This window comes from Eptatretus burgeri, chromosome 2 (genome assembly GCF_056783735.1).
Source record: "Eptatretus burgeri isolate ZD-2024b chromosome 2, Ebu_testis_v1, whole genome shotgun sequence".
Classification (NCBI taxonomy): domain Eukaryota; kingdom Metazoa; phylum Chordata; class Myxini; order Myxiniformes; family Myxinidae; genus Eptatretus; species Eptatretus burgeri.
In genome coordinates, this window is record NC_140962.1 from 127,431,821 (window position 1) to 127,445,213 (window position 13,393).

The window sequence follows — 13,393 nt, forward strand, 5'->3', positions numbered from 1 at the left end:
AAGAATTCTACGTTCGCTTCTCGGCTTTGCCTATTCCATATTATAATTCATACACATACTCACGTTCTGAATGAACAGACAAACAAACAAACAGACCAAAATGCAATACCCTCTCCTTGGGCGAGGGTAATAAAACTGACTTTAAACTTCACTGAACGTGAATGGACGTTCCTTCGTGTACTCCAATATGGCGGACATGTGTACTCCAATATGGCGGACATGTGTACTCCAATATGGCGGACATGCGTACTCCTATATGGCGGACATGTGTATTCCAATATGGCGGACATGTGTACTCCAATATGGCGGCATGTGTACTCCAATATGGCGGACATATGTACTCCAATATGGCGGCATGTGTACTCCAATATGGCGGACATGTGTACTCCAATATGGCGACATATGCACTCCAATATGGCGACATGTGTACTCCAATATGGCGGACATGTGTACTCCAATATGGCCGTGAGGTCATAGGTGGCAGGGATGCTGACGTCACTAAACACACTCCCTTGGCAGGACAGGCAGGTCGCCTCCGTGTGGATTGGTCATCGCATCTGGTGTTGGTGTAGCGCAGGAATGATGGGGCCGAAAGACCTCCTCCTGCGCCAAAATATCTTGTTATTTCCGGTCAGTCCACAGACGACAACGTGTCCATAGTATAGGGACCATGACAGTATAGTTGGTTTGGAATTATTTGTTGTTCGTTACATTGCAAGTCGAGAGTGTTAGTCATTCGAAAGTACAATATATCCAGAGGAGAAGTACATCTTTAATGTTGGAGTTTGGCGGAATAAATTGGTTTGAATTTGAGAATTACGTCACACATTCAATCCGGAAATACGTCACATTCAATTCGGAAGCTGTACGGGTTTGAAATTGCTGCTGGATGTATGGATATCCAGCACGTAATAAATATTTCTGAGTATGTGTAGCGCAACGTGAGGAGAAGGCATTGAGACGCACCGAGCCTGAAACGGGTGTCCTCGCCTCGCAATGGTGGGTTTTGCGCTTTGTTTGAAGGTTCCATGTTGACGTGCATGCTTCATTGTTCATGACATCCTGACACATGTGTCTCATTTCTTTTCTTCACTATTTAAACTGTTCATATTCCGACTTGTCAAGCTGTATCGACGAGTCCCATTAAATGTAGCGAACGAATTTTTTTTTGAACAATTCATGATCGTGTTGTCAGCCCCTGCATGTTTATTATCAGAGCCCTGATTTTTCGTCACTATCACCTCCGACTTTCTTGTTCTTGTTTATCAAATGGTGTGTGTGTGTGTGTGTGCGTGTGCGTGTGCGTGTGCGTGTGCGTGTGCGTGTGCGTGTGTGTGTGTGTGTGTGTGTGTGTGTGTGTGTGTGTGTGTGTGTGTGTGTGTGTGTGTGTGTGTGTGTGTGTGTGTGTGTGTGTGTGTGTGTGTGTGTGTGTGGGGTAAGGTAATATGGAATAGGAAAAGTCTAGAAGCGAACGTCGAATTCTTCTTTCATTCGATGCTGCAATTTCCAGTTACTTCGGCCTGGGTTCGGGATCAGCGATCACATAATGTAAATCACGATTAAAAATTCTTTTTTGATGATGCGGGAGATATCTTTATTATAAAATTAGGTAGACTTAAAACTGCTAGAGTATTTACTCTCTAGTTTTGTTGTTAATCTTTTAGTCATAAAGGTGTGATTGGGAATACGATAGATCAAATTAATTATTTGTGCATTTCTATAACCGTGATAACACTACTGCATATTACCTCACCATTACCTTCACAACAACGACACCGCCCAGAACAGGATCTCATATGAAAAAAAAATTCCTCAACATTACCTTCACAACGACAACTACACCTCCAAGAACAGGATCTCATCTAAAAAAAATAATATTACCTCAACATTACCTTCACAACAACAACTACACCGCCTAGAACAGGATCTCATCTGAAAAAAAAAAATCCTCAACATTACCTTCACAACGACAGCCACACCACCAAGAACAGGATCTCATCTAAAAAAATAAATACGAGAAGCGAACGTAGAATTATTCTTACATTCGCTTCTGACTGTACCTATACCTTGTTCACAACTGTATACGCAATTTCCGGTTATTTCGGCCTGCATTCGGGATCAGCGATCAAATAATGTAAATCACAATTAAAAAATATTTTTTGATGATGCGGGAGATATCTTTATTAAAATCAGTGGAGGAAATATACACCATGTCTGATATTTGGGTCTTTCATGTCTCCGACGATGCCTTTATTATCCCGGCATGCATCATTCCCCATGCCAAAAACCGGAAGCAAAAAAAAAACCTGAAGCAAAAGGGTCATAGCAAACGACACTGATTCCAAATTGCCAGGGTATTGTGTTGTTGTTGTTTTCTATTCTCTCATGTGCACGCGTTAAGTATGAAGCTCACTACGTTCGCTATAATATTGTTACGGCTGTGGAAATTCGTAAACCACCATTCAGGTCCCGTAGGTGAGATATCTCTTAAGTAAATGTGTAGTTAGCCCCAAACCCGTTGTTTAGAGGGAATTAATGTGATTCATTCGGGCTGCGATGCTTTGAGTCAGTCGTTTTTCTTTTTCTATCTTTTCAAACAAAAACCAGCGAGGACACTCGGTGGGCTTTTCCCGCCTGTTTTTCGCACCATTCTCTGCGCTTGGTGTGAGGGAGGAGAAGCGGGGTGGGGCAACTGGCGCCCGATTGGTGGATGCGCGGTGTGACGCGGCCAGGGAGGAGGAACGCCCCTCTTCGAGACCTTTCTCGAAGCGCCTCGAAGGGGGGTGGAGCAAAGAACGGGGTGGAGCAACAGGGCGGAGCTCCGGGATGTAAAAAGTTGGACACGGGCGGAGCGGTTGGGTGGTTGCTCTTGCCCTCTGTTTGTTCTCCGGCTCGCTCGTCCTCTTCTCCTCCTGGTGGCCGCTGGCCTGGTCTGCTGTGGTGCGGTTCCAAGACCCCGCTGGCGGGAAGGAGCGTCTGCCATCCCCCCCTCCCGACCTCGGGCATCCACGTTTCGCCCCCCCCCCCCTTTCTATCCGCGCTGGGATAGCGCCGAAAACTTTGTCCGTGGCGTCGAGCCGCCAACACGTGCCGGCGCAAGGCACGCTGGAGAGGCCTCGCTTACCACGCTCGGGCACGGAGTCGCGGCCAGGCAGGACCACGTTGACGGACGTCGGAGAGGGACTCGACGGCCCAAAAGGGAAGTCACCTTTTTTCTTTTCGGGTTTTTTTTTGTATGGATCTTGTGGCGCCGTGTCTCGTGAAGTAAAACTCTAGAAGTGTTACCGTGTGTTCGCGTATTCAGTTGTAGCTCTGCATTGTTGTTCTTGTTTTAAATTGATATACGTGTGCTCTCCGTGTGTTGTGTAAATAAAGTGTATTATGTTGTATTGTTCCCCGTTTTACTGCGTCCTTTCCTTCATTTGAATCTCCATCTTGCTTCACGTAAAGGATTTGTTCGTAGTGGGCTTAATACGCTCGATAATTAATCGGATCCGTCGAGGCCGACGATAGCACAGCTCGGTTATCCCGATAGCACGGAACGGACCGCTTAAGCGGTTCGTGTCTGGAGTCGGCCTGCGGCGAGGTACGATCGCCCGGTCTACCATCCGCGTGGGTACTTAGGTAGGTCGAGTTTGGCGAACAACCCTATCCTACGCGGGTGGCCGATTGGCACGATTGTGGTGAGGTCGAAAGGCCCACCCGTGACTGGCTCCGGGCGATAGTTCCCGGAGGGTCACGACAGAATTGTCCGTCCGGTGGGCGAGGCGGCCGCCATTCGAGTGGAGCGGCCGATCGCATGCCAGGCGGGCGTGAATTCGCAACAATATGTATAATCACGTGTTGTATGCTTGCGTGCACGTGCGCCGTGGCTCCTGATGGTCATCTCCGCACGTGGGCTCCAAGGATTAACACCCATCTCCAACTTCCCAGGTCTCGAAGCACCCATCTCCACGCCAGTAAGGAACCACAAATCATGGACCAAGCCATCTCCTCATTCATCCTCCATTTTTCCCTCCAACCTCTTCGTCGCGATGATTTTGCTCCACGCGACCTCCCGGGTGACCTTTTAGGGGGTTCGACCGATCCCACCCGGAACACCCCACTTGCCTGGACATGGTGTGCCTTTGCTATTGGTCCCACCGAAGCTCAGTTACGGTCCTGGCCAAAAATATTGGCACCCCACACTTTTTTGAAAAAAAAACTCACAATTTTCTCCAACAATAAGTTGAAATTGACAAAAGTATTTTGTCTCCACATTTCTATATTTCACTGTTGATATGACAGAACCTTTGTTTTTGATTCAGAACTTGATATATCCTTTCAAATCAGAAAATAAAAAGAAAGGGCATTGACACCTTCGATTTAATATTTGGTAGCACAGCCTTTGGACAAAATAACTTCAGTCAAGCGTTTCCTCTCGCCATGAATGAGCTTCCCACACCTCTCTACTGGCAGTTTCACCCACTCTTCTTGTGTAAACTGCTCCAGTTCTCCCAGATTTGAAGGGTGCCTTCTCCCAACTACTGTTCTCAGATCTCTCCACAGGAGTTTAATGGGATTTCGATCTGGACTCATTGCTGGCCACTTCAGAACAGTTCAACATTTTGTCTTGAACTATTCCTGGGTGCTTTTTGAAGTATGTTTGGGGTCATTGTCCTGCTGCAAGACCCATGACCTTCGATGGAGACCCAGCTTTCTGACAGTGGGTTGAACATTGCACTCCAAAATGCCTTGGTAATCTCCTGATTTCATGATGCCGTGCACACAATCAAGGCACCAATTGCCAAAGGCAGCACAGCAACCCCAAAACATCACTGAACCTCCATGCTTGACTGTAGGGAAGGTGTTATTTTTTTTGAAGGCTTCATTTTGTTTTCTGTAAACATAAAGATGATGAGCTTCACCAAAAAACTCTAATTTGGTCTCATCTGCCCACAGGACATTCTCCCAGAAGGATTTTCGCTTGTTCAAGTGTGTTTTCACAAACTCCAGTCAGGCTTTCTTATGTATCTCTCAGCAGTGGGGTCCTCCTGGGTCTCCTCCCATAGAACCCCCTTTCATTGAGTTGGTGATGGATGGTGCGAGTTGTAACTGTCGTACTTTGTGTCTGAAGGTCAGCTTGAATCTGCTTGGCAGTTGATTGAGGTGCTTTCTCCACCATTCGAACAATCCTTCGCTTTAATCTTCGATCAAGTTATTTTTTTTTTTATTTTTATTTTTTCCTTGCGGCCACGTTCAGGGAGGTTGGCTACAGTGCCATGGGCGTTAAACTTCCTGATAACATTGCGTACGGAGGACACAGGAACATCAGGGTCTCTGGAGATGGACTTGTAGCCTTGAGATTGTCCATGCTTGGCTACAATCTTGTGTCTGACCTCCTCAGACAATTCTCTGGTATTAATTCTTTTCTCTATGCTCATTGCAATACAAACAGTTACACAAAACAGCAGAATGACTCCTTTTCTCTGTTCAAACTGGTTGATTGAGTGATTTTTATATTGCAGGCACCTGCAACTCACTACAGGCGAGTTCCATTCCAAAGTAAAGGAGAACCACCTGCTTGAAATCTAATTTGTAACAACTTCTAAAAGGTGTCAATTATTTTGTCCGGGCCATTTTAGGTTTTCTGTGTGGAATAAGCTAAGATTTAGTAATTTTTCAGATTTTTTTTGTTTTGTTCCACTGCCAACCAAAGAAATACATATGTGGATACCAAAATATATTTTTTAATTTCAACAATTTTCGAGAAGAAATGGTGCATTATTTGAAAAAAAGTGCAAGGGTGCCAACATTTTGGGCCACAAAAGTACATCTGTCTTCGGCGGGAGGGAGTTGACAGCACACTATGCGAGGGAGTTGGTAAAAGAAAGTCATCCTTGTTTGGAGGGAGTCGATAAAGCGCACCAAGCTGCACTGTTAGGCCACATCCCAATGGCATGTCGATCATCATGATACTGGGCGCCATGTGCCCGGCCCTTGGCTTCATCAAAGCTGCTGTTTTCAGCTTCAACTTTCCTCCCATCGGAAGGTGTTGAATTCGGCGCGATTTTCGATCCCACTGAAGCTCGTTCCCATTCCTCATCAGGAGAAAGGAGTCACCAAAGCTCGGATCCTCATCCTTGGCTGGAGGGAGTTGACAGAGCCCATCAAGCTGCAGGCCTAAGCCGCGTTGCAAACGTATATCGAATGACGTGACGCCGGACGCGAACTGCGCCTTCTTTGTCCTACCGAAGCTGCCGCCCTCATCGCTGTCTTCATTTCCATTAAAATTGTTTTATTCGGCATGGTCTTTGGTCCCATTTGCCCGATAAGGGGGAGACAGCAGAGCGTGCCACTCCCCATTCACCACCATTATATGTTCATGCATATGTATTCATGTTTGGGGGTGGAGGGGGGAGGGTTGAGTGTGTTGACGTATATTTACCTCCACTACCAAAGGTGGACAGAGGTTATGTTTTGATCACCCCTGTTTGTCTAACTGTGAGTAGGATATCTCAAAAGGTTTTCTGGACTGATTCAGATATAATTGGCAGACAGGTTGGGTGTGTGACAAGGAAGAATTGATTCGATTTTGGTGAATATTCGGACACTATAATTTTTTAGGCGATTCTTCACTATTGAGAGATAGGTCCAAAATCGATATACTGTAGCACGATATTTCAAGGTGTTTTGGTGGACGTACTATGATAAAACTTTGTGGAGGGTTTGGACAGGTGACAAGAACAAGCTGATTCCATTTTGCTGAAGGTATGGATGCAGATCCGGCCTGTCAGTAGGATACAATATGTAAATTGTTAAGCCTTGCAGAGGTATGTGCTCCACCGAGTGCTGTTACAAGTTTGTCTGATAAGTTTTATGATTAGCTTATCTGGAATTGCAATTCCATGTAATTGCCATCTTGCACCATTTGTCCATCGGTCCATCCGTTCGTCCGTCTTTCTCCTATTTCAACTTCTCTGGCCAAACCGCTGGGCCGATATGGCTGAAATTTTGCAGCAATGTTGCATTCCTGACTGGTAATGGGGATTACAAAGCTCTTTCTGGTCACGTGACTTTAAAAATGTCAAAATGGCGGACTTAGTAAATTACTTCAAAATATCTTCTTCTCCAGACCTACCAGTTAGAATGCTCCCAAGTTTAGGTTACACCATTTGGCTTGGGTCCAGATGTTAACTTGTGGAGGTCATGCCGATCACGTGACTGTAAATTTGCCAAATGGCAGTTGCGTAAATGCCTTCAAAAATCTTCTCCAGACCCACCAGTTAGAATGCTGCCAAATTTGAGTTCCATTAGGCCAGAGTAGGGATGTTATATTGCGGAGGCCATGCCGATAACATGAACCAGAAGTGTCAATCAAAATGGCCGACTTCGTCAATTCATGGTAAAATCGCATATATTGATTCAAAAATCTTCTTCTCTAGACCCACCAGTCAGAAAGCTACCAAATGTGGTTTACAACACGAGGACAGGGTACTCGTGTTAAATTGAGGAGGCCATGCAAATCACATGACATTACATGACAGAAAGTGTCAAAATGGTGGACTTCATAAATTATTTGGAAAATACGTAAGTTCCATTAAAGATCTTCTTTTCCAGATCCACCTTTGATTACCTTTGCTAAATGGTCAAAAGGAAGTTCATAAACCCCACAAATCCAAGCAATTGCCCCCGAAGCACAACATGTTACTTTTTATTCCATATCTAACCCCATACAATGCAAAATTGAATTAAAATGCCATTTTGGTTGGGTCTATATGGTACTTTAAACTTACCAAAGTGGCAATAGGTAATGCTGAAATGAAAGAGAAATGCAATTTCAAAAATCCCAAATGCACAGATACCAAAATATTTTGCTTGATTCTTGTAGATCTCATCAAGATCTAGCCCAAAAAATTATATTTGGGTTATTTTTTTTTCAGCCACCCCATGTGGGTTATTTTGTCCTAAACCTGGTAAAAATAGCAAAAATTCAAATTTCAGTGGGGTTAATGACCAGGGTGGAGATTTGAAAACAAAAGTCTTTTTCCAAAATTTGGAAGTGGTCCTTGAGGTTCTTACGGCACTACTAACATTTTAGGACTTGCATCCCCAACTGGGTAAAGGCATTGGCTTTAGTTCAAATAATACTCGTCACTTATCCAATGTCGAGCAAACTGCCAAAAAGTGTTGGGGCACCGTTTTTTTTTTTTTTCTCCTTAAAAGCTTTATTCATTAAATTAGCCTTATGGACCAGACAATCTGAAGGCCCTCGACCCCTGTGCCAGAGCCTGTGTTTTTCAGTGGCTGGGAAAGGTGTACCAACATGAAAAATAAGATTACGAGTCGAATGAGGTGCTACACATGATGGTGGCATCTAATTTGAGCCAAGGGTGATTTTTCTGTTCAAGGCCACTTTTTTATTTTACTTTAAGTTGACCTTTGCCATAGATCCAATAGTGTTCAAAAAAGAAAAACAGAATTACTAGCATTTTTGAAGTCTGCATGCTCCACCCCCCCCCCTTTCCAAGTGAATTTTTCAAACAAAATCTGACAGGATCGGGCAACAAAATGCCCCTTTTCTGGCTGTCTTGCCATCGAATGACCCCTTTTATATGGGGTGAGGAAAATGCTGATTAGAAAGTCTGTACTGATTGGGAAACTCAAATTGAGTTGGTGATGCTTATTGAGTTCCACATTGTTGTGAAATATTTTGTTAGTCTTCCTCTATCATGATTTATGTCTGACCACTTTTCATTTGTCTTTTCTTTTCTTTCCCCCCCCCCCTATTTTTCCACATCATGCACTGTGGTACATCAGATTCGAATTGCAGCTTTGAATGACAGCGTGTCACATGGCGATGAAAGAGAAGAAGCCTTTGAGGGTGGAAAAACCCGAACGAAGGAAGCACAGGTTGGATGTTTTCTTGTTGTACTCAATGATTACTTATTTTATTATTTGCTTGCCTTCATGGCAATTCATTCTTGCTTATAATCCCCAAAGGTATTTAATTCACAACTGACAACTGTTCTTCATCCCCTGGAATTTATAGGAAGCAGAAGCCATGGCTTTGTACCACCAAGCCCTAGATCTACAAAAAAGAGACCAGAGGGAAGAAGCAACAAAGGTCTATAAGCAGTTGCTGACCACTCCTTTGTTGCAAGAGGTGAGCTCAAGATTGGCAATTGATTCTTAATTCTGCAGTAGTTGATGATTTTTGCATTTCAATAATTCCACTTCTGTTTCTGTTTGACCTTTACCCATGATATTTCAGTTTTAGTTTATTATTTTTTCTTTATGTTATGGAGAACAATTATGACCCATCTGTTGCTTATTTTCTCCAAGCAAGTTCAATATTTTTCGTTGACGTTACACTTGGTGATGTATAAAATTTTGATTTTTACCTCCTGCCACCTTAGGTTTTCACCCCTCCTTGTCTGTCCCTTTGTTTGTTTGTTTGTCTGTGAGCATAAGAAATCCAAAGGTTGTGGATGGATTTGGACGAAACTTGGTGGATGTGTTGTGGAGGTGACGAGAACAAGCCGATTAGATTTTGGTTAAGGTGCGGATGTAAATCCAGTCTATTAGTGGGATACAAAATGTAAACTGTTCAGCCTGGCAGAGGCTGAACTCCACCGAACGAACCCGAACTCCACCGAGTACCATTCAGCATGCATTTTGCCACACTCGTATTCACACATACTGGAACAATCACGCTGGGGATTTGCTCTACCATTAGCTCTATATTAGCTCCACCGAGTACCATTCCAGTTAAAAATAATGTAATTCTTTTGTATGAGGTAAGATTCGGGGTTAAAGTGAATCTCATAACATTGTGTTGTGTTTTTTGGTGAGTAGGCTTTGGTGGGAGAAGGAGATGTAGATGGAGCTGTTGGAAGGAGACCTGATTTGTTGCTCAAGTACTCTGCTTTTAAGAACTTGGCACGACTCGCTGAGCAAGATTCGGAATCGACCAAAGCCCTGCATTACTACCTGGAGGTAAACATAATCTGATTGTAGCTCATTGCTTTTCTATTCCATCGATCAAATATGGACATTAAGATTTTTTTTCATCGTGTCTAGTATTGTGTGTGTATATATGTATATATATATATATATATATATATATATATATATATATATATATATATATATATATATATATATATATATATGTATATAATATATTGTTACGTCTGTGGAAATTCGCAGAGCACCATATAGGTCCTGAGATCAATTATGCCGATAAGTCTATGTTTAGATAGATTTCCCCACCGTTGTCTAATGGGAATAAGTCTGTGTTTAGATAGATTTCCCCACCGTTGTCTAATGGGGATTATTCCTGTCACTCGGGCTGTGATCTTTGAGGTAGCCGTTTTTCTTTTAATATCCTTATTTTGGACCAACCACAACGCCAACCACCAACCACCTTCTCCGCAACGCCAACCACCAACCACCTTCTCCGCAATGCCAACCACCAACCACCAGGCCAACCACCAACCACCTTCTCCACTATGCCAACCACCAACCACCCTCTCCACAACCGCCTTCACAACAACGACATCTCACCATCTCCTAAACCACATCTCCCCCGATAAATCGACACGAACAACGTCGCCTCACCTTCATTTCCGAAGTGACGCCATCTTTGCGCCAGCCACAGCGAGTCCGCATTGAACGGCGGAGCTGCAAGCAGACGCGGGGGTTTCCTCGCTGTGCAAGTCAGTGATTTTGTGCATGTCCGCTCGCCGCACGGGGTAGCTGTCTTCGCGCACGTCCGCTCTGTGCAAGCTTCGCCTCGGAATTCGGATCATGGGAGCGAGAGGGGCGGAGCCAGTAGAGGTGAGAGTGCGGAGATCAGATCTCGCCTCACGGACCCCATATAAGCGGAGCGTGGAGTGCCAAGCGCGGTCAGTCGGTGGAGTGTCTGTCGGGGTTCAGAGCGCCTGGAGCTTGGATCATGAAGCTGCAGTCGGTGGAGAAGCTGAGGAGAGCGGAGGAGACGTGAGCGGGGAGTACAGCCAAGCCTGCTGTGCCACGCGGAGCTGTGTGTGCGGGACCTGGAGAGAGCCGGAGAGAGCTCGCCAACCAGCACCGAACGGTCTGAGGTGATCGGGCTTCGGACCGTTCCGAGCATCGCTGAGGGACGGCCGGGTTCTTAAAGAGAGCATCAACTCAGAAAGAGCAAAGACCCGTTCTTTCCTCTCAGGCGTTGCCGGCTGGGGCCCGAATCACCAGGCCGCGGCCGGTCCGCGGTTACGCTAGCTGCCGTGGGGACGGAACGTCGGTCGCCCCAGCGAGGAAGGAAACCTGCACGGCCTCTTGGAGCTCCTTCGGTCCTCAAAGCTCCAAGTCATGAAAACCCCGAGAGGTCCAGTCTACCCCTTGTCTTTGAGGGGGTTTTTTTCCTTGCTTTTCTTTGTATGAAAGTTGTGGTGTCGAGTCCGTTAAGTAGAACTGTGTATAAGTGTGTAAAGAATAAATAAACGGTCGTAGTTCTTTTGCATTGTTTTTGTTGGCTGTATAATTGCATATGTGCCTGCATGAATACCTGACTGCATACGTGTGTGAATAAATGTGCTTGTTTGAATGTTGACCTGTCATCGCGTCATTTTCCCTCCATTGAACTGCCGTATTGCATTTCGGAATAATAGCGGGCTTTTTAATAGCCGATAATAGAATCGGGTCCAGCGAGGCTTTGCGATAAACCCCGCTCCGTTATCCCAAAACCGAGCGCGCTGCTTAAGCGGCTCGTGTCCAAGCAGGCCTCACTGAGGTACAATCTCTCTGTAATCTACCCACGCGAATAATTAGGTCAATCGATTATTTGGCGATCGGACCCTGTAGCGCGCGGGTAGAGTGCGGACAAGGTTGTGGTGTGCTTGGAGCACACCCATGACAGGTTTTCGGCATTGTTCTGAAAAGTCCCAACTGAATTGCACATTCGGTGGGCGAAGCGGCCGCGATTCTGTTAAACGCGGTCGTTCGCACGCCAGCGGGCCAGATTTCGTAACACTGGTGTCAGCGAGCGGGAAACAAACTCTCCCATCTCCAAACAAAATTAACGGGATCAGATCAAGGGTGTGTTGAACGACCCTCCGTTCTCCCACATTTTGAGTTGTTAAATTGTTCCGAGAAGCAAAATGGCATTTCAAGGTGAACAGGAGCAGAGGGGGTATTGGATTTAGATTTGGAAATGTTAGAATCTATGGCCCAGGATGAAATCCCCGTGCAGGACATTAATATGCAGGATGAATTTCCCCCACAACCGAACCCAGAGCTCGAAATGGGCGCAGCGGCAGAGGCCACGGTGTATGACACTTCCCCCCTCCATCAAAATCCCTCCCCAGTCCCCAGCGGAACCGTGCCCGATAATGGCGAAGCGACTGCCACAGACCCACCTGACATGGGCCAGCTATTAATGGTTTTGCTGTCAAAAATGGATATAAATGCGTGCAAAATGAAAGAAAATGCACACAAAGCGAGCAACGAAATGAAGGAAATGAAAAACGAAATGATGAAGGAAATGAATAACAAAATGGATGCGAATGCGCAGCAAATGAAAAACGAAATGAAAGAAATGAGGGGTGAAATGCAGCGCGTGGGGCGATGCCTGCAGGCGGGCATAATGGCATTTGCTTGCAACGAAACATGGGCAGTGGAGCACAAAATGGCGGCGCCACGTGTTGGAGCAAACGAGCTGGGAGGGAAGGGAGTGCAACGGCTGTGCCCCCCGCGATGGAAGCGGGGGAGGACAAAATAATTCCGTGAGACGCGTTGGGCGAGGCTCGTGCAGGTGACAGAGAAGGTGACGGTGACAGAGAGGGAAAAATTAAATGGGGTGACAGACATGTACGAGACACGTAGAGATAAAGGAGACAAAGAAGGAAATAGAATTAACAGAGACGCGGGAGATGGAAACGCTAGAGGAGAGACTACATGATAAAGACGGGGTGAAAGACGAGCACACACACATGGAGGTAGCGCAGGACAATGAAGGGGAGCTCAGGGAATGTGTCGTGACCTGGTACAAGCAGCTGGATAGCCTCCTCCAGGAACGAGGGGAGGGAATGTGCCCCCGTGAAGCGGATCTCTACCAGGTGGGTCCGGTCGAGCTTTGTAAGGTAGAGGGGGCGAGTGCTGTGGACGGGTGCACGTGGAGCTTGGGGGGTGGTGAAGGCCCCGGGACCCCTTGTGGTAGAGCGAATTCCCAGCGTGATTGTTCCAGTATGTATGAATACGAGTGTGGCAAAATGCATGCTGAAAAGCGCGCATAGTGTGGGTGAAAGGCGTTGTGTGAAAGGGACCGCGTGTGTGAGTAATATGGTGTGCGTGGTTGTGAGTGTGCCGAAATGTGTGCTTCCCAGCACGCCGTGTGTGGATGAAACTCCATGTGTGGATGAAGCACCGTGTT

The 13,393-nt window shown here is 45.8% G+C and overlaps 1 protein-coding gene across 1 annotated transcript in view; it reads left to right on the forward strand.

Moving 5' to 3' along the window:
- The first annotated feature begins 841 nt into the window (after window positions 1–841).
- LOC147033050 (calcineurin-binding protein cabin-1-like) overlaps window positions 842–13,393 on the forward strand; it is a 35,297-nt gene continuing 22,745 nt past the window's right edge. Inside the window, exons 1-4 of the mRNA XM_085871167.1 lie at window positions 842–999; window positions 8,800–8,892; window positions 9,032–9,145; window positions 9,838–9,978. Of these exons, the coding sequence (XP_085727293.1) occupies window positions 997–999; window positions 8,800–8,892; window positions 9,032–9,145; window positions 9,838–9,978 (351 nt within the window). The 5' untranslated portion in view covers window positions 842–996. The remainder of the gene's footprint in view (window positions 1,000–8,799; window positions 8,893–9,031; window positions 9,146–9,837; window positions 9,979–13,393) is intronic.